Source organism: Lontra canadensis, unplaced genomic scaffold, assembly GCF_010015895.1.
Source record: "Lontra canadensis isolate GAN:19392208 unplaced genomic scaffold, GSC_riverotter_1.0 scaffold107, whole genome shotgun sequence".
NCBI lineage: Eukaryota > Metazoa > Chordata > Mammalia > Carnivora > Mustelidae > Lontra > Lontra canadensis.
Window position 1 is genome coordinate 2,030,604 of NW_022631101.1, and position 25,692 is coordinate 2,056,295.

Genomic DNA, 25,692 nt, shown 5'->3' on the forward strand with positions numbered 1-25,692 from the left:
GCTTTGGAGACCACAGCCCTCCACGCGCTCTCTCATTGTGATACCACCCCAAATCAAGGCTGAACACGAACGTCATGCTGAATCATGTCCGGAATTGCAAAGAACCCTTCTTGCTAGATTTTTTGTTGTTGTTTTTTTTTTGCTTGCCACGTTTGGAATAAGGTAACCAGATCCGAACTCTCTCCTTAATTGTTCTCCTGCTTTGCTGGTTTTTGGAACAAGGGTGTGTGGTGCATTTTAGGGGGCGGAGGGCTGCCTCTGCATGGCCTGTCTTGCCTATGGCTTTCTCCTGGGAGACTGTTGGGAAGACTCCAGACAAACAGTCTAGTTCTTTGTGACTGTGGTTAGAGGCAGTGTGTGTTGTAAGAGGAAGGCTTTCCATCGGCTCAGGCATCCCCGGACCCAGCCGGCCTCAGGGCCCATCAGGGTGGTGCTCGGGAAGGCCCGTCAACTCTGAGCTCTGGGGACCTACATCGTTTTGTCCGACTGACTTAAGGGCCCACTCAAGCTAGGTGGGTCCTCATCTAGGGACAGTTTCACTAGTGATTAGGATGGAAGGACCTAGCTTCCCTCCGTTCCTGGATTCTGGCTGAGGGTCATGCTGGGTTCCAGCTCCACGACAGCAGGCAGCAAATGCAAGGCCGTCCGGTCAGCTCTGCATAGAGCAGGTGATCAGGGGCAACAGGCTTCTGGACTGAGAATATCTATTCTTATTACTGACTGTCCCCAGCAAGGAGTGGGGACAGAGAGCTTTGTTCCAGGGCCCACCCCAGAGGCCAGGCCAGCCACTGCCGATGCTAAAAATGAAAGCTCCTGTCTCTTCTCCCCCCACCCCCCACCTTTCTCTCCATCCGGATTTTTCATTGCTTTCTCTCTTTCCATCCTCTGTGACTCTTCTCTCCTGCCACTCCATCCTTCCCTTCCTCCCTTCCTTCCTTCCTTCCTCCCTCAGTTAAGCATAGGACTCTTGATTTTGGCTCGGCCTGTCACCTCAAGGTCATGATCTCAGGGTCGCGATCTCGAGGCCCGCGTCAGACTTCACTCTCTGTGCAGAATCTGCCTGAGATCCTCTCCCTCTGTCCTCCCCCCACCCACCCCCAACACACTCGTGCTCTCTCTCTCTCTCTCTTTTACAAATAAATGAAATAAATCCTTAAGAGTTGCAAGCTCTACAGACTGAACCAGCCAGGTGCCCCTCTTTGCCTATCTTTCTTGAGCTTTTTTTGTTGTTGTTAAAGATTTTATTTATTTATTTGACAGAGAGAGACACAGCGAGAGAGGGAACACAAGCAGGGGGAGGGGGGAGAGGGAGAAGCAGGCTTCCCGCAGAGCAAGGAGCCTGATGCAGGGCTTGATCCCAGGACCCTGGGATCACGACCTGAGCTGAAGGCAGACACTTAATGACTGAGCCACCCAGGTGCCCTCTTTCTTAATCTTGAAATATCGCTTAAACTAACAATATGGAAAATAGGAATATATTTTATTGAAAAATGTTCCATTTGTTGAGAACTAGAAATTATACAGTGAGAGATGATAACCTTCTTCATCACACCCCTTCCCCTCCCACATGGTAATGGCATTTACAATGTACTGTTTGTGTTTTTCTATAAGTTTACGTATATATTATACACACATACCTGTAAATATGTGCACATATATACCACACTTTTCCATTTATAAAATAGGACAATATTATACATACACCCTTTAAAATCCCAAAAGCACACAAGGTATCCTTTTTATGGCTGCCTAGATTTTCATTCTACAAATAAATTATAATTTATTTCATCTGTCTCTTTTTGAAAGTTACCTAAGGTTTCCCCAATTTCTCAGTCTTACCCTAAAAATGTGGCAATAAATATTCTTATACTTAAGTCTTTGTGCACATAGTAAAGTATTTTGCTGGTAACAGCATTAGAAGGAGAAGTTCTTTTTTTTAAAGATTTTATTTGTTTATTTGACACAGAGAGAGAGATCACAAGTAGGCAGAGAGGCAGGCAGAGGGAGAGGGAGAAGTAGGCTCCCCACTGAGCACAGAGCCCAATGCAGGGCTTGATCCCAGGACCCTGAGATCATGACCTGAGCTGAAGGCAGAGACTCAACCGACTGAGACACCCAGGCGCCCCTAGAACAAGAAATTCTAAAGCAAGTTGGGTATGACGCACTGAGTCATATGTAATGGGAACAAAAACAACATACCAATTGATTACGTCCCACATAACAAGAAGTACGACTAGGCTGGACCCACGGTTTAGTTCCAAGTGTTTAAGCATGGTTTTTTTGGTTTTTTTTTTTTTTTTGATTGCCTCCAACATAATTTGCACCAATTCCAAGCCCTCTGAACAGGAGATAGTCATGTTTGTTAGAGATTTTATTTCTGGAGATGTCACTCATTGTTGTGCAATTGTGCAGGTCGCAGAGAACTTCTGATATAACTATCCCACACCCGGGTCAAAATTCCCAATCCTTTCCTAGGGAGCTAGGCTTTATTCTGTAGAGTTTGTCATGGAGAAGCATCCTTCCTAACTCCCATCAGAGATCACATCCTTCGGCTTACCAGCTCACCTGCATTTTATTAAAATGAAGTTCCTCTCAAAAATTGAGACCTACTTTAGTGAACTAGACAGTCCTCCTTCTACTTCCTCTCTTCCATGGCTGAGCCTAAAGTATTCTTTATCAAGGTGGTGGGCTTGGATTTATTCTGGGTATGTAGTTTGCATCGAAGTTGTTATTTTTTCTTCATGTCATTGTATCTTGGGAAGAAACAAGTCCTCTTCAATGGGTTCAATTGCCTAAATCTCCCATGTGGTCCCCAGGTGATGGCATTACCCTGTACTCCCCTGAGTCTGTGATACCTGCCCAACAAAGTAGAGCCCCCACCAGGCCTGCAGCCCTCAATCCACTCTGCTCCTTACAGATCCATCTCTGCGATCTGTTCCCAAATGGAGAATCCAGGGACCCAAGCATGGGATCTGGTTCTTTCTCTGCCCATGTCTGTGAGTTCATTTCTTCCCAGTTTGCTTTCCCTCACTCCAGTGGTGCACAAAGAAGTTGGCCAGCTCAGGGTTTCTGTATGAATTGAACTATGGCACCAGTCACATTTATCTCTCCTTTGCACCATCTGTGAAGGAAGGGACATTATCGTTACTCTGGAAGAATGATATTCTTTTGCCCCCAAACCACCCCCTTTCTGGTTTCCAGTTCCCTCTTATCTGTCTAGTTGGTTCAGCTTCTTTGCCACCTAGAGACCCAGGGGAGTTTCACACCGAATAAAGAGACATGAAATAAATAAAGAAATGATCTGTATTGAATGGGGATGGGGCAGTGGAAGAGGAAGATAATAGTGATTTGCATGAGAGAAGGCAACAAATCAGGAGTCCTGGTGGTGCAAGCCTGGTCTATTGACCAAGCACAGGAACGGAACTAATTAGGGGTTTCCCAGTGAACCAGAGAAGTGACAAAATAGCATTTTTAAAGAGGTAAAAGAAATTAACAATGAATCTACTCTTGGTTTTGGTTCAGGTTATGATCTCATGGTTGTGAGACTGAGACCCATGTTGGGCCCTGTGTTGAGCTGAGCGTGGAGCCTTCTTGGGGTTCTCTCTCTCTCCTCTCCCTCTGCCTCCCCCACTGCTCACACTCTCTCTCTTTCTCAAAAAAGAAAAAAAAATTAAAAAGAAAATAACAGTCAGTCAAAAATTGTATACCTTGCTAAAATGCCTTCTGAAATGAATGTGAGGGTTCTCCCACTTACAGTCATGAGGGTGCTAACTGACACCAGGCTAGTTTTTCTGATAACAAGTATAAAACTGAAGCCAGTGATTTCGTGTAGTGGATAAAGGCAGCATAAGGCTTTGACTTCTGAAAGAAAGGAAACTCACAATGTAAGTACCTAGCTAATTACCTTTTCTGCTCAGGGACATTTTCACTGACTTAGTTGTGCAAGCAGCAGGGATCTGAGTAGAGCACAGTCATCCTTTAGAAATGAGTTTGTTCTGGAAACTGGATGGAACTGGAACCTCAGGCGTTTGGTGTCAAAGAGAAAGGGCAGAGAGTGAGCCCCAGAAATCCACGTGGGCAGAGAGGACCAGGCTGTGCATACATAGGCAAGACCTCCCAAAGCTGACCAGAGAGGGAAAGTTTAAGGAAGAAAGTATCTGACTCATTTGTACCCAATGTATGAAGGTTATTGAGTGATGACACAGGCTAATGCCATTGGAAAGAGTTTAATGTTACTGACAGTTTCCCTAGAAATGAGACATGCCATGCAGGGTCACATGAGGAAGGACCAGGTTTGGTCATGAGGAAGAAGCAGGAGAGAAGGGAAATCATAGGCCAGAGACTTACTGTGTTTTCCAAGGGAAAGGCAAAACAGGGCACGGCAAACAGTTTGGCATTGTCTAGTTAGATGATGCTGCTGGGCTTTGGGCTTTCACGGTGATCTCTACTTGTCTGGTACCTTCCTCTGGGTTGATTTAGGGCAGAGACAATATTGGCTTTGTGTGCAAGAGTAGACAAATGGTGTGGGCCAGAGCATGAACACAGATCACAGGGAAGATAAGACGTTTGGTTTGGTAGTTTGGTCCTACAATGGATGCTAAATTAAATAGATAAATACAGACTCTAAGAAAACACAGAATATTATTCCAGATGGAAGGGCACAAAGGAGTCACATCGATCAAATTGTAATGTGGGATTCCGGATTGGATCCTGAGCAGGTAGTGGACATCAGGGAAAATTAAAATAAGGTCTGTAGAGTAGTTAATAGTATCATGTCAGTGTTAGTTTCCTGGTTTCAATAATTGTATTAGAATCATGTAAAATGTCAATGTTATGAGAGATAACTATTGTCTTTGCAACTTTTTTGTAAGTCTAAAATTTTCAATATAGTAAGTTAGAAAATATTTTACATATTTACATAATTACACAATTATGCAATATTTTACATAATTACATAATTATATTTTGCATATTTGCATAATTAAAAGTTACATAATTTATATATCATTTTACATAATGATACATACAAAAATATTATTATCATCGTGAAATCCATCTCTGCTAAACCAGGAAGATAACCCATCTTTGGGAGAACTAGAGGAATGAGATGTTGTTGATTCCGGTGGACATGTCTGCTAAAACTTTGGATACATTGGTAGAGTATTTTGGGATACATATACAACATTTAGTTTCAGTATTAGCATAATAAGTCCCCCCTTTGACTTGCAGTCAGGATTAGGTTTTGGAGGGTCACTTTTTGAATTTGTGGGTGACTCCGTGTTGGGTTGGGTTAAAAGGTGGCTGTTGTATGCTTGGCTAAAGCCTCTATTTGTAATCTTACAACTATAGAGGTGGGTCTCAGGACAAATAAGGCTAAGGGGTAAAACCATAAAGAAGCCCTCTCTGCAGGCTGTCTGGGTGGCATAGTGAGTTAAGTGTCCCAACTCTTGGTTTCAGCTCAGGTCGTGATCTAAGGTCTTGAGATGGAGCCCCATGCCAGGCTCTGTGCTTAGTTGAGTCTGCTTGAGACCCTCTTTTTCTCTAAAATAAACAAATATCTCTCTCTTTTTTTTTTTAAAGCCCTCTTTGCCTGTTGTCTAGCCATAACAATATCCTAATTATGAGGAATCACTGTCAAGTGGGAGATGACTTGTCCTGGGAGCTAAGGGCATCCCCAAGTGCATTCTCCAATCCAATTATAAAGATGGTGGGGCCAATCCTTTAGCTCCGCAAATTCAGTTAGTCTCAAGGAGTGGGGGGTACGCTCTGACTTTCGAGGAGCAATTTTGTTATCCCAACCACATCGAATTGATCAAGGTGACAATTCCAACCCCAGGGTTTACCCCTTTCAGCTGAGCTGCCTGTTTTGGGCGCTGGAAAGCACCACATAAATGGTTCCCAGCCATCCCAATAAAGATATGTGTGATGCTGTCATGGTGCATGTTGGGTTTCCCTCCCATGTCTTTTTAACTCTGCTACCCCAAGTTACAGCCCTATTGTGGCTTGCATATGTGAATGTCAACCTGAACTGAAGAAATCTGCTACTCATCATACATGGTGGTTATAAACAGAAAACAGACATAGAATAGGGAAACTCACAAGTGTTATGCTCAGAAACAAGAAACTTCACTCAGGAAAACCAAGGCTTAGCTCTTAAACTGTACTTTGTAGCCCAGATGATGAAATCCTCTGTCTGGCTCTGTGCCATTTGTTACCCGAAACTGGGTTCACCTCTTGGCCTCTTGGTGTGTGTTGAACCAAAAGACACAACCAAGTGAAAGAATAGGAAAAGAAAGGGTTTTATTTGGAACAAATAAAGGAGAACACAATTGAACAAAATTGGAGAAATTTTAAGCCAAGGGTACATCCATAGTCATGAAGGGGCTTGCTCAATGGGGAATACAGAATGGACTTGGGGCAAAAATCATCTTGAAGTGACTGAGTCCATGTCAAAGTCAGCAGGGTTGGCAAGGGTCAGCATCATGAATTCTCTGACTCCTTTTGGTCCAGTATCTGAGCGCTCAAAGGGGGTTTAGATCCTGCCAAGATAACTTACTAGTGTGTGTAAGGCTGTCTGCACTTATGAATGAGCACTGGGAGTTTTAATACTGATTCATCATTCTGATATGATTAGTCAACCTCCTGGCCGTATGTTCTTACGTTCTTTCACGAGATGGGGGGCAGGGGCAGCTAAAGTAACTTTCTTATAACAAGAAAACTTTGTCTTTCTTTTTCCAAGGATCTCTAACTCTTTCTGGTCACACATTCACAGTTTTTTTTGAGTCCAGATCAGGCATCCTCTTAATGATAAACAATGTTGCCTGATAACACAGTTGACACTCCACATTTATCTTAACCCAGGATGGTTCCAAAGAAACTGTATGGAGAGAAGATCGCCTGAGGTCAGCTTCCCAGAAAGAAGGGGCTAAAACTTATCCTGAACCTTTTTTCACTCACCGCCCTCCCCCTGCAACCACGAGCCTGCAAGAACAAGTTTAACATAGACCACCAGGACCTCGCAATCCAAAAGAGGCATTAATGGACTCTTCACCCCCTAAAGGATTGGTCTGGTTTTTGATCATTTTTATAGGGGTTATAACATCATCTAATATGGGATCAAAGACGGGTTTAAAATGTACCAAACATAGCAGCATATGGCATTTACACTGTCACTTAAAAGGCGTGCAGGCCACTCTCTCCTGGATCTCCCAGCCAGCAGCCCCAACCTTCCTACCACGTGGTAGGAGACAGCGGTAGCGGTGTGGAACAGCTGTGCAGTGCGCAGGCGCCTCTAGCAGAGCTTGCGCATGCGCACTGCTGCGGCGGAGGGGCCGCCATGTTTCCAGCGACGTAGGTGTGTTGTGGTCACCATGCCGTGGTTTTAGTGGTGCCTGGAGCGTCCCGAACTCGGGACGTCTCTGAGTTCGTGGCTAGAACCACCCCTGCATGGGACTGCGATCCTCCTTAATGCTTTCTTTTGGCGGCCCCGGGACTCTGTCAGGTCTCCGCCGCCTTTGGGGCGTCAAGGCCTTCAAGTTCCTTGTCTGTGGAATGGAGTCCGAGAGTTGTGCCTCGCGCAGCGCACCTGGGCAGGTTACACAGGTGCATCTTCCACGGCGCGGGAGCCAGCGTGCACCCCTTTATCCAGACCGAGATCCTAAGTCACACTTGGGGCCCGGACCCCCATAACCCGCGTCTGCCCCGTCGAGGCCCCAGTGTCCCCAGGCAGTAGCCCGCGCTCTGGAAAAGCCGTGGCCCCTCCGTGGCTGGCGGGGGGCCCACCTGCTGCAGCTGCATGGACATGTGCGTGACGCCCGCCAGCCTGGCTGCGGCTGGGTTAGGGTTGCTGACTTCTCGAGGTCGATAAGGAACGTAGATACTCCAACGGAACTGAGACGCTTGCCCTCCGCAAAGGAAGGTCAGGTGAGAGAGATGTGTTTCTGTGCGGAAGCCAAAATGCACCCCCAGGGGAAAGAAGCAGCTTTAAATATTTGCAGAGCCCAGGGGGTGTCAGTGCTGGGTCACCCTGATGGTCGGGGTGGAGGAGGAACTTCAGCGCCCCCGTGTCGGAACTCCCTGAGCCATACTGTCACCCCTCCCAAAGCTCCTTCAGCGTTGGGCTCAGAAACTAAGTCAGCAGACGGGGAGAAGATTCATAAAAGTGTGCAGGGGAGAGTAAAAGTAAAATAAAAGGTGCCCTTATTCCTTCCTCGGGTTCAGGCTTCCACTCTTCCTGCGGGCCAGAGCTAGAAAGGAGAAAAGGTAACTTTCAATCAAGGTGGTTGGTTTTAGGGACGCCCAGGTCGCTTGGTTAACCGTCTGCCTTTGGCTCAGGTCACGATCCCGGGGTCCTGGGATGGAACCCCAGGTCGGGCTCTCTGCACAGCCAGGAGCCTGCTTCTCCCGCTGCCCCTCCTGCTCTTGTTCTTTCGCTCTCTCAAATAAATAAGTAGAATCTTAAAAAAAAAAAAAAAATGGTGGTTTTCACTTTTATATATTTCTGGACAGTTTACTTTTTTTTTTTTTTTAAAGATTTTATTTATTTGCGAGAGAGAACAAGCAGGGTGAGGGGACATTTTACTTTTTTTTTTGGAGAGAGAGCCTGTGGTGGGGCAGAGTGGGGTTGAGGGGCAGAGGGAGAGGGAGAGAGAGAATCCTAAGCAGGCTCCATGCCCTAAGCAGGCTCACAACCCTGAGATCATGGCCCTGAGCCGAAAGCAAGAGTTGGATGCTTAACCAGCTGAGCCACCCAGGTACCCCTGGACATTTTAGATTGGTCAGAGGATATTTATTAAATAAAAGCGACCAGGAAATATTATGGGATTTGATCTTTTTATCCAGGGGCAGGGGAAGAACTAGCAATACAGAAAAATATGTAAAAGGAAAGAGGTGTGAAGACGAAAGCTGCTTTGTAATTATATTCTTTTTTTTAAAAGATTTTATTTATTTAGTTGACAGAGATCACAAGTAGGCAGAGAGGCCGGGCAGGGAGAGACGGGAGGAAGCAGGCTCCCTGCTGAGCAGAGAGCCCGTTGTAATTATATTCTATAAGTCATGATTGGTTCATTGAAATGATCCCATTTAAGGTTTTTATCAGCTTTATTGAGGGGTAATTGACAGAAGTAACTGTGATGTTTATTCAATGTGAGGAGTTCACATGCATTTATTTTGTGGAATTATTACCGAGATCAAGATAATGAAAGCATTCATCACCTTATGAAATTAACTTTTTTTGTGTTGTTGACGTGGGAAACAAAAGTAAAAGAAAAAATGAAATTTCCTTACTGCCCTCCCCCACCAAGATGCCTGTTGGCAATTATACTCCCAAGCATTGGCCTCCTATATGCCTCAGAAGGGTCTCAAAACTGAATTTACCAAACAGTAATAAATGACCTTTTCCTAACAATAGTTAGCCCCCTCAGGGTCCTGGAAACTTTGTTTACAAAATACCTTGGAAGTTTGTGCTGTGGGAAACCCCCTTCCAACTGCTTATAATCAGTTTCCCGTCACAACCCCAGTGAAGCTCTTTCTGCCCACGGGTTCTGTCCTTGTGTTTTAGAATTTTCTCTGCCTGCCTCCGTGCCTACTTGTGATCTCTTTCTCTGTGTGTCAAATAAATAAATAAAATCTTAAAAAAAAAAAAGATTTTATTTATTCAAGAGAAAAAGCAAAAGAGCACTCACTAGTGGGGCAAAGGGCAGAGGGAGAGGGAGAAGCAGGCTCCCCGCTGAGCAGGGACCCCCCCCCCCCCCCAATGTGGGGCTCAATCCCAGGACCTCAGGAAGTCAGACGCTTAACCAAGTGAGCCACCTGGAGCCCCAGAACTTAACAGCAGGCAGTGTGTGGTCTTTGACCTCTCCATTTCAAACCTCCTCCCAGCCCATGGCACCCACCATTCTACCTATGTGCTGTTCCTATGAAATCAGCTTTGTGTTGTATATTCTACATATAAGCGATATTATACACTATCTTTTTCCGTTTGGCTTCCTTCACTTAGCATAATGCCTTCCTGGTTCACCAGTGTTGTCACAAATGGCAAGATTCCTCTTACAGCTGAACAACAGTCCGTTGTATTTATAATGTCTCCCACATTTTCTTTATCTGCTCTTCCGTCCATGAGCATTTAGGTTGTTGGGTATGCGTGTCTTGGCTACTGTGAATAATACCACAGCAAACTGTTGGGTCGGTGGCTCCGGGAATGCAGGAGGAACAATAGAAATGACCGCCGGCCGCCATCTTCCAGCCCCCTCCCCCACCTCCCTCAACTCTGCCACCAAAAGGATGTACGCCCTGGTCACATCACCATAACCGATACCTATGCAGGAAACAGAAGTATCAGGACCCCCCACCCCATACCCTCCGATCACCAAATACCCTACCATATGTGGATATGAGCCCATGCCCTGCCTTGGCCCCATAAAAGACCTCCACGACTCCCTCCCAGTGCAACTTCCCTGACTGCGCTTTCCAGAGTCGGGGAACCCCGCCCGAGGGTGCCCACCTCCTCCTGGGGTGACTTTCCTGGCTCCCCTTCTCCTGAGCCCTGAAACTTCGCCAGAGAGTGACTTTAATAAATCTTGACTTGTGCCTACCTTGCCTGCTGTGTGTTTATCTCGCCTTTAAAACCTTACGCAAACAAGGGTGTGCCACCGCTTCTTCCAGATAGTGATTTCATCTCATTTGGGTATATAGTGTCAACGTTAGCAATAGAAATGTTCTTTTACAAGCACCTCCCCGCCCTCGAATTTTTTTTTTTTTTTTTTTTTTTAAGGAATAGCAGAGAATTGGAATCGGACACACACAAGCCCTGGCAAAACCACAGGCAAGTCCAGAAAACAAAGAGTACCTCTCATGTGGGGAAGGAAGCAGCTTTCCTCATCCCTCCAGGCAGCAACAGCTCCCTCAGAAGCCACCACACTTGCAATTCCAACTTGCCTGTATTTCGGTCATAACTTGTTTGTCTGCCATTGTCAGTTCTCTTGTATTCCTCCAAGAAACCCCCCTTTTACAGAGGAACGCAGGGAGGTGGGGATTGTTATAAAGGTGTTGGGTCCCCCCAAAATTGGGTACCCCAATAATGGGTCCATGATTAAAGGAGTGAGACTGATACAAAGCGAAGGTCAAGCAAAGCTTTGTTTCGCGCCAAGCATCAGGAATCATACGGACCGTCTAACAGACCGGTCGGGGTCGCCCCCATAGAGAGGACAACCTCTTCCTGCTTTCCAGACTAACTTTTTTTTTTTTTATTATTCATTTCAGAGCTAGAGAGAGTAGGAGCAAGGGGAGCAGCAGAGGGAGAGGCAGATTGCTGGCTGGGCAGGGAGCCGGACATGGGGCTCGATCTCAGGACCCTGAGATGGAGACCTGAGCCAAAGGCATATGCTTAACCATCTGAGCTACCCAGGTGCCCCCAGACTAACTTTTATAGAGCAAAGTCCATGTGGTTGGGCCTGGCCATACACAGGTGGCCAGTGGGATTGTAACACACACAGCAAACGCCACAGTGCTGCTAGGTGACCAATTGAATTACAATTTACCCTAGTAGACATTTGAACCAGCCTATCACACCTTGGTTGGGATTGGCGCCAAAAGGCTCCCAAAGGGCAGGGCCCATCCTCCTTGGTAGCTAGGAGACAGTGTGCGCCCTCATTGATTGAATACCTCCACGTGGCCTGACCCACCCTTGTACTTGGACTTTGTTACCTGGGACTACTTTCCCAGACTTGCTTTTAAATAAGTTCCCCTGGCGGGGGGCAAGGTCAATTTAAGTTTTACAACAAAACGGCAGTTCAAACGGGATGGGGCTGCTCTGGCTGGATAGGTCCTTATAAAGGAAAAGCCCATGGCGTACGCTGGGAGTTCTGCGTGTAATGGCTTCTCGTTGTAATGGCTTCTTCTTGCCAAGGACAGAATCTTCCTCTTGCTGAGGTAGTCATGTAGGCTTCTTCTGGTTGGTTCTGCAAAGGGTTGTATGTGTTATACCGCGAAAGCTTCCCCTTCTGGGCTTCTGACTCCATTTTAAGTGAGGTTTGCTTTATGCAGTTTCAGAGGAGATTAAGACAATAAGAAAATGAAAAGAGAAGTTTCGATTTTATAAATTCATTTAACATGAAGCCATCAGGTAGATCTTCTAGAAGCTGCTTTCTCAATTTCACACGTCTTTGGTTGATGTACATTCTTTATTTACTTGTTTGTTTACATTTTAAAAGACCCATGCACAGTTTTCAAGAAAAGGGTTTTCATCTCATTCTGCTCCCCCCTAATACTCAAATCCTGAGAATCTTCCTTACAGTGCCTCAGTGGCTCAGGGAAATGGGTATTACCCCTGTTTTACAGATGAGGGACTGAGGCACAAGGAGATGAAGGTCATGGGAGAGTCTCTGAGTGTCCCAAGATGGGCAACACAGGGCCCAGCACAGGGTCAACTTCTCTGTTTTCCTGCCTGCCCCACAGAAACTGGGTGGGGTTGGGGGGGAAGCTAGTGATATAGGTTGGGGTCTTTCCTGGCATGTGGAAAATACCACATTTTCATAAGGAGCTTGTCTAGAAAGGTTTCCTTCGGCCACAGAGAAAAATTAGGAAATTATGAGACACAGGCGAGGAGGAGTGGGAAGTTTCCAGAAATGGCCAGAGATAAAACAGTAGGACATGGTGGGAGGTGTCTGACTGGCTCAGTCATTACAGCGTGCAGCTCTTGATCTGAGAATCATGAGTTTGAACCCTGCGTTGTATGTAGAGATTGCTTAAATAAAGTTAAAATTAAAGAACAACAACATGACAGGGGATCCTCTTGTGACCCTCTGTGTCCCTCCTCCCTCCTTCCTTCCCTCAGCCATGAGCAGTTAGAGGCCCTTACCTGGGGCAGTTTCTGGAGATCGGGGACGAGAAGCACCGGGACTTGACGCCCAGGACCTTCAACTTCACGACAGACTTCTGGGGGCCAAAGGACTCAGGACAGCAGAGTTCAAAGCAGGGCCAGAAGGTGCAGTTGGGGCCGCAAAGGCGAGTCCGATTCAGAGGCAGGATGGTGTCGTCATCACAGCATTGCTCCAAGGGGTTATAGAGCTGGTCCCCACACCTGGGGGCAGGCTGGCACAGCCACAGCCCCGAGGCCATGGGGGCATCTGGCTGAGACACTGATGCTGTGGGTTCAAGAAGGACCAGATACCCACTTCCCACGGTCACCCTCCTCCCTCCCCATTCTTCCCCGTCCTTGTCCTTACCTGTGACTACTTTTGCACACTGGAGGAAGAAGATTGTTATGCAGACAGAAACTACGGGAGAAAGAAGGGGGGCTCTTTTAGGGTTCCCGGAATTAGTTCCAGCATGTGGGGCTTCCTGTACACACAATGCCAAACAATTCTGAGACACCAGTAGGGTGTCTGAGAATTCAACTCCATTCTGCGGCTGCTACGCAGAGATAGAATCAGATTCTAACAGGTTTTTTTTTTTTTTTTTTTTTCAATAGTTCAATAGCCAGGTGAAGAGATCATAGGTGGAGTCTGGGGAAGGAAGGGTTGTGGTGCACCTATCCGGCTCTAGGTGTGCTGCTCTCCCATCGCCCGTGGACTCACCAGACTGGAAGCCCTCCAAACCCAATCCTTTTGGGTTTTTACGAGTGGGGCTTATTGCATGATCGTGACTGACAAAGTCACTGGCCATTGGCTGGTTGGGTCTCTAGCCCCTCTCCCCTCCCAGGAGCTAGGGAAGGTGGGAGCGAAAGTTCCATCCCTTCATTCACAGGATTGGTGCTCCTGGGTGCCGGCTCCCATTCTGGGGTGCGATCCAAAAGTCACCTTCATTCACAAGACTCCCATTTCACCTTTACGCTTCTGAATCATTTTAACAATCAGTGAAGCCCAACTCTACCTGAGGAATATATTTTGGTTATCTGAATCAGGTATATATTTCTTATAAATCATTATATCTCAGGGTGGACCATGGGGCAGAGAAAGTAGCCGTGGGATCCTCAGGAAGGTGAGTACGGAAGAAGCTGCAGGTCAGGGGGATCTACAGGTGTGGATTTGGATTTGGGGTCACCCCCGCAAGGGCATTTGCTCTGGCAGGTGCTGAGTAGCTGGGGCTCTCCAGGGGAGAGCATTCAGGGAAGACTGAGTCCTCAGCCTTGGCTCCCAGATAGAAGGCATCTGGTTTGTTAAAGAATGGAAGGATGGAGTTGTTTGTCACAGATGCCTCTGAGGTGACCAGGGGTGGGGGAGGAGCCGGGGATGATGGTGAGGTGTGGGGGCTGCGCTGGGGCTGGGGTGGGATGGTGCTAGCCTTTGGGGGTCCTCCTTACCTGAGACGGAGCTTCGTGGCTGGTCAAGTCTGGAACTTTATTGTACCCTGTGGCCAGATTTCTGTCACCAGTTTCTGATTGAGCCATTTAGATCCGGCTACTCCCAGCTCTCCAGCACTTTCCATAGGAATCACCAGCACATAGTTGTTTTAAAAGGAGACTATTTGGTCTGTCCTTAGGTGTGAGCTCCTAAAAATAATTCACAGACAGACTCACTGCTGCTTCCCAGGCTACTCCACGCTTCACCTGCCTGCAGCATGGCCCTGCAGGGTTGCGATACTGGATACCAGTTAGTCTGGTCAACATCATGTATCCGGGGCACTGAGGGGGAATGAAGACTTCATCACAGCGACACCCGTTCCACATCCCCAGGCTCAGCCCCATCCACATTCCTGACTCAGTTTCCCAGCTCGTGCCCAGTGCCGTGCACATCTTGGTTCCCGTTCCAGACCTAATTCTCTAAAACGTTTTTTAATGTTTAATTTTATTTTATTTAAATGCAATTGATTAACATACAGTGCATTATTCATTCCAGAGATAGGGTTCAGTGATTCATCAGTTGCATACAATACCCAGTGCTCATTACATCACGTGCCCTCCTTAATGCCATCGTCCAGTTACCCCAGCCCCTCCGCCTCCTCCAGCAACCCTGTTTGTTTCCTAAAGTTGAGTCTCTCATGGTTTGTCTCCCTCTGATTTCATCTGATTTTATTTTTCCCTCCCTTCCCCTAAGCTCCTCTGTTTTGTTTCTTATATTCCACATATGAATGAAAGACATATGATATATATCTTTCTCTGATTTATTTCACTTAGCATAATCCCTTCTAGTTCCATCCATGTTGTTACAAATGGCAAGATTTCGGGGTTTTTTTGTTTGTTTGTTTTTCTGTTTTGAAGATTTTACTTATTTATTTGTCAGAGAGCAACAGAGAGCACAAGCAGGCAGAGTGGCAGGCAGAGGCAGAGGGAGAAGCAGGCTCCCCGCTGAGCAAGGAGCCCAATGCGGGACTTGATCCCAGGACTCTGGGATCATGACCTGAGCCAAAGGCCGCTGCTGAACCAACTGAGCCACCCAGGCATCCCAAGATTTCTTTTTTTGATGGCTGAGTAATATTCCACTGTGCATATTTACAACATTTTCTTTATCCACTTGTCTGTCAGGCTCTTTCCACAGTTTGGCTGTTGTGGACATTGTTGCTATAAACATTAGGGTGCAGGTGCCCCTTTGGATCACTATGTTTATATTAACTTCATTTTACAGAGGAGGAAAAGGAGGTAAAATGTGTTCTCACTATCACGCAGGTGGTAGGCATGCAGGAGTCTAACCCAGCCTGGCTACTCTGAAGACAGGTACCCGATCCTCTTCATTCTGGGATGTCACTATCCCCTTGGCCTGCTCTGGTCTAGCTCCTCCCGGCCCCTTCATTATCATCACTTACCAGTCATTACTCACCTGGGGACATACAATGCCTTCCCATCTCCCCAACAAGGCAGGTAGTGGGATCTTCTGAAGTACCTGTATAAACCAGTTCCTCTCCAGCTTACCCCTGTCCAGGATCCCCAGGGCTTTAGGTTGGCATCCAGACCCCTCACCATGGCTGGTAGGCTCTTTGTCATCTGATCCCTGCTGATCTCTCCCCTTCTGATAGTTCCCACTCATGCCATACTCTTTCTTCTTGATTTCTCCAAGCCAGCCCCTCTTCCTGGAATGCCAGCTTCTCTGCCCCTGGAATTGGCCAGTAAGTTTTCATTATGGATTCCAATGATACCCCCCCCGCACTTGGCGGGATTAATACTTATCCACTGACCACTCCCTCTGTGTCCTGCTCTGTGCTGGGGACCCGGCAGGGATCATGAGCTCCTTGGTCCTGTCTTTCTGGGGCTCACAGTACATGGAGAAGACAGACCCATCCCAGGACAGTGACAGCCCCAGGTGGGTACCATGGGGGTGTCCAAAGGTTCAGGGAGGACTTTCTGGAAGAGCCATGGGATCAGCATAAGCGAAGGCCTGGGGGTAGAGTAAAGGGGACTGGGAGATAGGACTCAAAGGTGTTGCACAGGGTCACAGGTTTCCCGTGCACCGAACACTCAGGCTCTGGGGCATGTGGTGGGGTCATGGGCTGTGACCAAGCCTGCCAGCCCCCGTCCCTGCTGAAACAGAGGTCACTCACCAATGGGGGAGAATCCCAAAAACAAACAAAAGAAGCAAAACCAGACAAGCAAATGATTAAAACAATCAGAGATTGTAATAGAAGCTAAGAAATCACTCTGAGTGTGGAGAAGGAGCAGTGGGGAAGACCTGGGAAGCTGACATGGTAGAGGAAGACCCAGAGGAGGTGTCACCTCAGCAAGATCTGAAGAAACCAGCAGTGGAAAGGGAGTTCCAGACAGAGGGAGAAGAGCAAGTACAAAGTCCCAACGTCTGGTTTGGCCGTGTTGGGATGGCAGCAGGTGGGGGAGCCTGGAGTGAAGACGGGAGGAGGCAGGAGGGCCACAGAGCTATGTACCCACAGGAAGGAGTAATAATCAATTACGATGCTGGAGTATTTGCGCTCCTGGCCCTGCCTGGAGCATTTTACATGCGTTGCTTCATTGGATGCTCACCACTGCTATAAGGGTCGTATTCTACCTAAATTTTAAAGAGGAGGTTACAGAGACTTGGGCTTAAATAATTTGCCTACCTCATCACAGTGATGATGTGGCAAAGCTGGGATTTATGCTAAATCTTTAGGACCCCACCTCTTGGTTACAATAGCCTCAAACCTCAGGAGGGTTATGGCTTATAGTTTGGTCACCCTGCTGTCCCCAACACCTAGAACAGTTGGATCTAGTGCACAGTGTTTGGAGAACTTGGACTTTCCCATAGGACAAGAAAAAGTAAGAGAGCTTCTGCTTTCTGCCCTGCAAGAAATATTGAGGCATAAAAATACAAAATGACTTGCTCCTTTCTGGAAACATGGGCAGAGATTTAAGGGAGTAGTTACCAAAGGGAGTAGAAATTACCCAGCCACAGAAGGAAGTCAAGCAATAAGGAGACGGCTATTAGATGCATATTATAAACTAAGGGGAGAATGTGAGGAGTTTTCACTCCAAGGCTGGCGACAAATTCATTGTCTTCTTTTTCAGGAAACCTTAGAGTGAAGAGAGGAAGCAAAAAAAAAAAACCATAGTTGGCTTGGAAAATTTTGCAGTCTACCTGCTCCTAGAGTGAGGTGTAGGGACAGTGCCTCATTCAGCTTAGAACCAGATCCAAGAGCTGCCGCCCCACACAACACCTTCATGAAAGGCTGGACCCCCAGGGGATGGCTACATGGAGAGTATATGTGGATAATGAGTCAACGGGGAGGGTCAGGAGGTGGTGGTGGCAGAACGGGGGCCATGATACTCCCCACAGAAAATTTCAGACCTTTTACAGGAGCTGGAAGGAGCAAAAAATCCTAACATCATTTTGGGGAAAAATACTGATTTATAATATATCTGATTTTTATGAACACACAACATACACACAGCAAAGTTTACAAATACTTTTTGTGGGATGAAGTTTAATATTCACCCATTCTGTGATGGGGAGGAGAAAATAATTTTCCTTCTATCCTTTGAGTTCTGAGCTGAGATCCTTTACACTTCATATCTGCATAGGAGATACCCAAGGGAAAATCGGTAACTCCCCAAAGTGACAGAGATTTCAGAATTAAATACCATCCTAATAGGGAAAGTGGAGGAGAGAGGTAGACCTGTTAGGGAAGAGTACATGGTTTTAAAAAAGATGTATTTATTTATTTTAGAGAGAGAGAGAGAGAAAGAGGAGGAGAGGTGGTAGGGACAAAAGGAGAGAGAATCCCAAGCAGACTGCACTGAGCACAGAGCCCGACTCGGGGCTTAATCCCACAACAGTGAGATCATGACCTGAGCTGAAATCAAGAGACGCTCAACCAACTAAGCCACCCAGGTGCCCCAAGAGTAAATGACTTTTAGGAAAGACGAATGGGCCCTTAGAAGGATAGGTGGAAGGTATGATAGTTTGTGACAATGTCTTTCTGGGTTTGGTATCAACTTCTCATCTCCTCTGCTGCGATGAAAGTCCATCTTTCCTGGTTGATGAAATTCCTGGGCAGGGGATTTCTAACACATGAATTCCTTCTGCAGGCTCTGTCTTTAGGTAGACTCATTCTTCAGTCTATAAGTTTATGACTTTTGCCAAGTGTGAGAAATCTTTAGTCATTATTTCATCAAAATCTTTGTCAGTTTTCTTCTCTCTCCTGTCCTTCCAGTACTCCGGTGACACTGACGTTAGATCTTTAGTTATAGGCCCAAAGTTCCCAGAGGCTGTGTTCATTTTGTTCCCCCAGTCTGTTTTCCCAGTGTTGCTCACACTGGGTAATTATTCTGTCTGTGGGTTGAAGGAGTCTTAGCTCTGTAGTCTTCATTCTGTTGCTCATCCCAGAGGTGTGTTGTTGTCACATTTTTCAATCCTACAATTTCCATTTGGTTCCTCTTAACATCTTCTTTCCTTCTTTCCTGAGACTCTTTAATTACCAGTATCGGCATTCTTGTGATTGCTTCTATAAATATTATTACAGCTTCCAGGTCCTTGTCAAGTCATTCTGTCACCTGTGACTCCTCAGTATTGGCGTCTGGTGATTGTCTTTCCTCATTCAGGTGGAGGTTTTACTGGTTCTTGGTATTGTGCATGGTTTTTTAAACTTAATTTTTTAAAGATATTGTTTATTTATTTAACAGAGGAAGCACAAGCAGGGGGAGTGGTAGGCAGAGGGAGAGGGAGAAGCGGGCTCCCCACAGGAAAAATAAAGCACAAGAAAAACTCTGGCAAACTCACTATTCTGCCATTTCTCAGGTCCCAGGGTCCCATTTGGTCTGTCTCTTCTCCCTACCTTTCTGAGTCTTCTTATATTTGCTTTTACAGCTATACCAAATGGGGGAGAATCCCAAAAAACAAACAAAAGAAGCAAAACCAGACAAGCAAATGATTAAAACAATCAGAGATTGTTTCTCTACACTGAGTGTAGAGAAGGAGCAATGGGGAAGACCTGGGAAGCTGATATGGTAGAGGAAGACCATTAGTGTATGGGACCATTAGTGTATTAGGGAAGAAATAGGGAAAGGTGCACGTTCTCCATCTCAATCTCTCTAGAGGTCCACGCCTACTGAGAGTTGTTTTTTTTTTTTTAAAGATTTTATTTATGTGTGTGAGAGAGAGCACAAGCAGCAGGGAGGGGCAGAAGGAGAAGCAGACTCCCCGCTGAGAAGGGAGCCCAACGTGGGACTTGATCTCAGGACTCGGAAATCATGACCTGAGCCAAAGGCAGGTGCTTAACCGGCTGAGCCACCCAGGGGCGCCATGAAAGCCATCTCAGTCATAAGTCATGTATGAAGATACATGGAGTTCTAAGTGCAACTAGCTTAAATGACACGGGGATATTAGGAAGTAGGGCTAGAAACTAATAAAATAAGACTAATGGTCTCATCTCGGTATAGCAACAACAAGGTGGATAGCAGAGCAGAAAACAATTGGCCGATGGCTAGGTCACCTACAAGATAAACTTTGGTAAGATACAAATTGGCGGAAACCTTCAAAACTTAAAAAATTACCCCCAAATCATCCAATCCAATACAGATTGGATTTCAGTGAGTTGAATTTAGTGGATTAACCTGAAGATGGAAAGCAATCAATACTGTTTCATTTCAATGCCACATCCATAGAACTACAAAGTAAGTAAAGGCCACCACCTCTAAAAACAAAACTAATAAATGATTTCAAAAGCAGAAAGTGGAGGGAGAAAGTGAGTAGATAATTTCAAAGTGGGTAGAAATAAATCCATATTGTTGGTAGAGTTGGAAACCGAGCGGGAATAAACCAGGAATAATGGTGCCAGGAAATGGGGGAGCAAGGGACAAGGTCTCCTTTTAAGTTTGTACAATTCAGTCCTGTTCCAGTTCTTGTGTTAGCACAGGCTATGCATTATGTCTACCTTAGAGAACTTTCTGGTGGGTTCAGATGAGAGGAAGCTAGGGAGGGAATAGCCTCCTTGAATGTGTTGCCCGTGGTTTCCCCCCTTAAGTTACTTCTGGGAAGAGCTCCCTAATTGTGCAAATTAAAAGCTCAGGTTTTCTTTAACATTGAATAATCCTTTCCGTCTGTTATCTAGCACTAATTTTTTTGTGCGTGTATTATAAACCACCGTAGTTTTGTTTGTGATATTTTCTGTAGGATTTCTGCATTCTGTTACACAGGATAATTGCCTAAAGCAGAGTTTCTCACTGGAAGTTTTTCTATCCTGCCTAAGTCATTTCTGGCAAAGGCTAGAAAGTGTCTCCTACTCCACGTGTCTAAATTGCTCTCATTTGTCATGGCTGGCCTCGAACTCCTCTTATTGCCTTCATACTGGTCCTCATTCAACATTTCCCGGGACACAACTGGAATTAACTACCATCCATTCCGTGTCTGGAAGCTGGAAATTTACAGGGGAAGAACAACAACAAATTTAAGATTATTTTTCATTAACAGAATATTAAGTTCGGGGGCTCCTGGGTGACTCAGTCGGTTAAACGTCTGCCTTTGGCTCAGGTCATGATCCCAGATCGAGACCTGCATCGGGTTCTCTGCTCAGCGGGGAGCCTGCTTCCCCCCTCTCTCTTTCTGCCTATTTGTGATCTCTCTCTCTGTGTCAAATAAATAAAATCTTTAAAAAAGAGAGAGAGAGAGAGAACATTAAGTTCCAACAAGGAAAGGGAAAAAGAAAAGATGGGTGGGGGGAACCAAAACGAAATCAGAAAACCTAAAGTAACCTGGAGTTTTCAGATGTGGCCCTGGTTTGCCAGGAGCATCGTTCAGGGAGGGGCCGAGACCTGGGGGAGAGATGCTGGCTCCCCAGGTCCTGGCTGTGTTCCTCATCCCTCTGGTGTCTGGATGCTGCTGTCCCTCCCTGTGCTCAGAGATGTGCTCCACTGGTGCGCAGTGGTGCATTGGTCCACAAGCGTAAATAAACCAGAGCAGATGTTTCAAAATCCAAGAGAGAAAAAAACAGTGATGAGCCAGAAATTCAAGACTGCTCAGAAATAGAAGGTAGTTGATGATGGATTATTCCCAGGGCAAGCGTTCTGCCAAGACTCTTGAGAGAGAAATGTCATACCCCAGGGAAAAATTAATCAGAGCTTATTTTTATCTAAATGAGGGAGCAAATGGCAAGGAAAGCTCACAATTCAACATCAGCAAGTAGCCAGATGAGTAAATCACTGTCAAAATGATAGAACTAGTCTGCTAATGTTTACAGAAGGCTTAAAAAAAGAATTTTCTCGTTAAATAAAAATTGTGAGTTTTTCCAAACTGACTTATGAGTGAAACTATCCAAGGCATAGGGAGTTGTATTGCTTTGCTTGGGTGAAAAAATAGAGGAAAAATTAAGGTAGAAAAAAAATAGTCATCAGTGCCGTTCATTACTTCTCAAAAACTTACAAATTATAACTCATAAAAATGAGAAGGAAGAAGGGAGTCCTACAGACAAACCAAGAATCAGGTATATCATTTGCAAGGCCTAAAACCAGAAAAAGCTCATGTTGTGCTTTGAGGAGTGTACCTGATGTGGAAAACAAAAGCAGAAGGAAAATTATTAAATTTCCTTACTACCTACGCCCATTGATAAGTCCTTGAAACAGGCAGAGTAACATTCTTCTAGGGACTCAACTACCGCGATGTTAATACTTTGCTAAGGGCAAAAGGCAATCCTAGCCTGAACCTCCCCCGCCACCCCCAATCCTGTAGGTCTACTTTAATGTATAAAAATTCCTTTGGAGGGGTGCCTGGGTGGTTCAGTGGGTTGAAGCCTCTGCCTTCAGCTCTGGTCATGATCCCAGGATCCTGGGATCGAGCCCCGCATCAGGATCTCTGCTCAGTGGGGAGCCTGCTTCCTCCTCTCTCTCTCTGCCTGCCTCTCTGCCTGCTTGTGATCTGTCTGTCAAATAAATAAATAGAACCTTTAAATTAAAATTCCTTAGGAAACTTCATTTATCTCAAAATCCCCAAGATATGTGTTGGTAATCATCCCCCAAGTATAAAGCCCACTGATATACATCTGAAGGGTCTCATGACGAAGGTTTAATTAGATGGTAGTAAATGACCTTTTCCCAACAATAGCTAGCCCCCTCAAGGTCCTGGAAACCTTGTTTCCAAAATTCCTTAGAGACTTACACTATCCCTAACCCCCTCCCAACTTGAAAGTATATCATGGGCCACTCCTCATGTCCCCAGTATAGCTCATTCAGCCCACGGATCCTCTCCCCGTGCTTTAATAAAGCCACCTTTTTGCACCGAAGACTTTTCTAGAATTCTTTCTTGGCCATCAGCTTTGGACCCTAATGTTGTTTCCTACATCATACCTAGACCAGGGTGCTGGAGGTGGGGGATGGACGGTTCATTTTATTTCCACAGTTTGGTTCATCTTATTATTACTCTAATCTCACACATTCCTGCTGTTTCACAGAATTGTTTTGGACTCTACAAGATGCTGCGAGCCTTCAGGAAGTTAGGATGGGAAGCCAGTTCCCTGCTTGTCTTGCCTTAGGACTCCATGCCAAGCCCCTTTTCAGTTGTGTGAATTAAGAAATCTATAGTCAGGGGTGCCCGGCTGGCTCAATCAAGCGTGAAGTGTGCGACTCTTAATCTTGGGGTTGTGAGTTTGAGCCTCACGTTGGGTGTAGAGATTTCTTAAAAATAAAATCTTAAAAAAAAAAAAAGAAAAGAAACTTGCAGTCAGACTGTCTAAGGGTAAGCAAACCTTGAAGCTGAGAATTGACCCCAGTTTATCATGGTGATGGGTTGTAGAATATCAAAGTATCATTAGATGTTCAAAAAGAAATTCAAGGGGTGCCTGGGTTAAAGGTCTGGCTCTTGCTGGTCTTGATTTTACGGCCTTGAATTCCTGTGTGTCTTTAAAAAAAAAAAAAAAACAAAAAAAAAAACCAACAACCAGAGAGGGGGCACCTGGGTGGCTCAGTCTGTTGAGTTTCCACCTCTTAGTTTTGGCTCAGGTCATGATCTCAGGGTCGTGAGATTGAGCCCCGACTTGGCCTCTGTGCTCAGCATGGAGCCCGCTTGAAAGATTCTCTTTCCCTCTCCCTCTCCCTCCCAGCCCCTCCAAGGCTTGCGCTCTTTAATTAATTAATTAATTAAAATCTTTTTAAAAAGAGAAACAAAGAAAGCTGAATACATAGGTATAAATATAGTTATCTGGGGTAAATGCGATATAAAGCAAACCAAACCCAACCACATTACTATTTAATGAAGTATAAATCAAAGCTGTAATTTTCAAATGGGGGAAAGGAAGCGCTTCAGTTTGCTGAGTCCCAATTCCTGAAGAAACGCTTCCAAACACTAACAAGTCCCTAATCTGAAAGTGTTTATAAATACAAAAACCGATTCCCCTTTACAATTAGGTAAAAAACCAAAAGTGTAACAAGACTTTTTAAAAACTCTGCCTAAAAAATGATTGGGTCATTAAAAAGGATATTGGTACAGGAACATTATTCACCTGGATTGGAGAGAGAACACCGTAAGGGGACAGGCTTCGGGTCAAGCAGAACACAGTGGTCTAGCAGCTTTCACCAGGAAGGGTTTCTTTTTGTCAGTTCTCTCTTCTCTGCAGTGTAGACTGGACTGCTGTGTAGACTACCGCATAGGCCGCATTCAGAAGTGGCTTCCAAAAGCTTTCAAGGCTGTAGTCTTTTGGGGCGCCTGGGTGGCTCAGATGGTTAAATGTCCCCCTTTGGCTCAGGTCATGGTCTTGGAGTCCTGGGGTCCTGGGATCCAAGATCGAGCCCCATGACAGGCTCCTGGCTCAGTGGGGGAGCCTTCTTCTCCCTCTCCCTCTGCCTCTCTCCCTGCTCGTTCTCTCTCTCTCAAATGAATAAGTAAAGTCTTTAAGAAAAAAAAAAAAAAAAAAAGCCTGCGTTCCTCAGCAAAGCCCAAGGCAGAAACCATACCTTGATGTTCTCCTGCAGCCTCTTCCTGTTGGTCACCTCACATGCAAACGTGGGGACCACTTGAGTGTAAGCCTTTTTAAAACAAATATATCCTGAGTGCCTGCTTCGGCGGCACCTATGGCCCCTACGCGTGAGGATGGGAGCATGAGCACATATTCAGGAAGCGTTCCATATTTTTTTTAATTAATTTTGAAATAAATTTAGACTTTGAGTTTCAAAAACAGAGTTTCCATATACCCTTCACCCTTGCACCTCCCCTAATCCTCTTGCATAACCATGGTACAATGATCAGAACTGGGAAGTTAACACTGGCATAATATGATTAAATAAACTCTAAGCCTTATCCACATTTTACGGGGTTTTCTGCTTGTATCCTTTTTTTGTCCCAGGATTCAAAATGCTGCACTTACTTATTACGTGTCCTTGGTCTCTTCCAGACTGTCAGCATCTCGGACTTTCCTGTCTCCTGGGACTCCGACATTTTGAAGAGTAGGTAAGTCATCTGTTCTTTTATAGAGTGCCTCTTAGTGTGGGGACTGAGATTCTGAATTTTTGGTGTGTCTTTCCCTGTGCGTCATGTCAAAGGGCTTGTGATGCTGGTGTTAGGCGTAATCACTATTTAGGTGTTTGGCATCCAGGTTTCTTCCTGTAAAGTTACGCACTTCTATCACCAGGTAAGTTTAATTATGCCTGTTAAGTCGATTTCATTAGTTAGATTCTTTGGCCGGAGGAATGGTTATCTTTTTTTTTTTGTTTTAAGATTGTTTATTTGACAGAGATCACAAGTAGGCAGAGATGTAGGCAGAGAGAGAGAGGGGAGCTGAGCGGAGAGCGGAGAGCTTTCCTGAGAGCTGAGAGAGAACCCGAAGCGGGGCTGGATCCCAGGACTCTGGGATCGTGACCTGGAGCCGAAGGCAGAGGCTTTAACCCACTGAGCCACCCAGGCGCCCCTGGGATGGTTATCTTTACATCAACCTGACTGGGTCCAGGAACGCCAGGGTCTGCTTAAACATTATTCCCGGTGTGTCTGGGAGGGCGTTTCTGGAAGAGATTAGCACTGGAATAGGTAGATTGTGTAAAGCGGATGGCCCTCCTCAAAGAACAGGATTTCCCTGGCCTTACCTTTCGGATCAAGGAGTGAGCAATGCTGCAGATTGTAGAATTTGCCTGCGAGCAGCCAAATGACTTCAGGGATACCCTGGGGAAGCAGATCCTGTCCACCTTGCAGTAAGCAGAGGTAAAGGAAAGGGGCTCTGCCAGCTGGTGGCTGAGCTTCAGCTTGGGGGTCGGGAGAGCTCTGTAGTTCCAAGCAGCATTGAGAACAAAGACAGAACCCCACGCCTTGTGGAGTAGACTGAAATGGGAAGCCCCGTGACAGCTGGAGTTTTCTTCCACTG

General features: G+C 45.8%; 1 protein-coding gene across 1 annotated transcript; it reads right to left on the reverse strand.

Moving 5' to 3' along the window:
• Window positions 1-11,902: 11,902 nt before the first annotated feature.
• On the reverse strand, window positions 11,903-14,312 carry LOC116856086 (insulin growth factor-like family member 3). Its single transcript, XM_032839305.1, has 4 exons — window positions 14,300-14,312; window positions 13,224-13,274; window positions 12,857-13,124; window positions 11,903-11,957 (listed from the first exon to the last, which is right to left on the reverse strand). Exons 3-4 carry the CDS (start codon window positions 13,114-13,116, stop codon window positions 11,933-11,935), a joined length of 285 nt encoding a protein of 94 aa, XP_032695196.1. The 5' UTR covers window positions 13,117-13,124; window positions 13,224-13,274; window positions 14,300-14,312; the 3' UTR covers window positions 11,903-11,932.
• Between the last annotated feature and the right edge of the window lie 11,380 nt (window positions 14,313-25,692).

What these genes read in the sequence shown, in the direction of transcription:
- LOC116856086 (XM_032839305.1), bottom strand. Translation starts at nt 13,116, where the DNA reads ATGGCCTCGGGGCTGTGGCTGTGCCAGCCTGCCCCCAGGTGTGGGGAC. An exon ending in ATCTCCAGAAACTGCCCCAG is followed by an intron (nt 11,958 to 12,856) that starts GTAAGGGCCTCT and finishes AACCCTTTGCAG; the next exon opens with AACCAACCAGAAGAAGCCTA.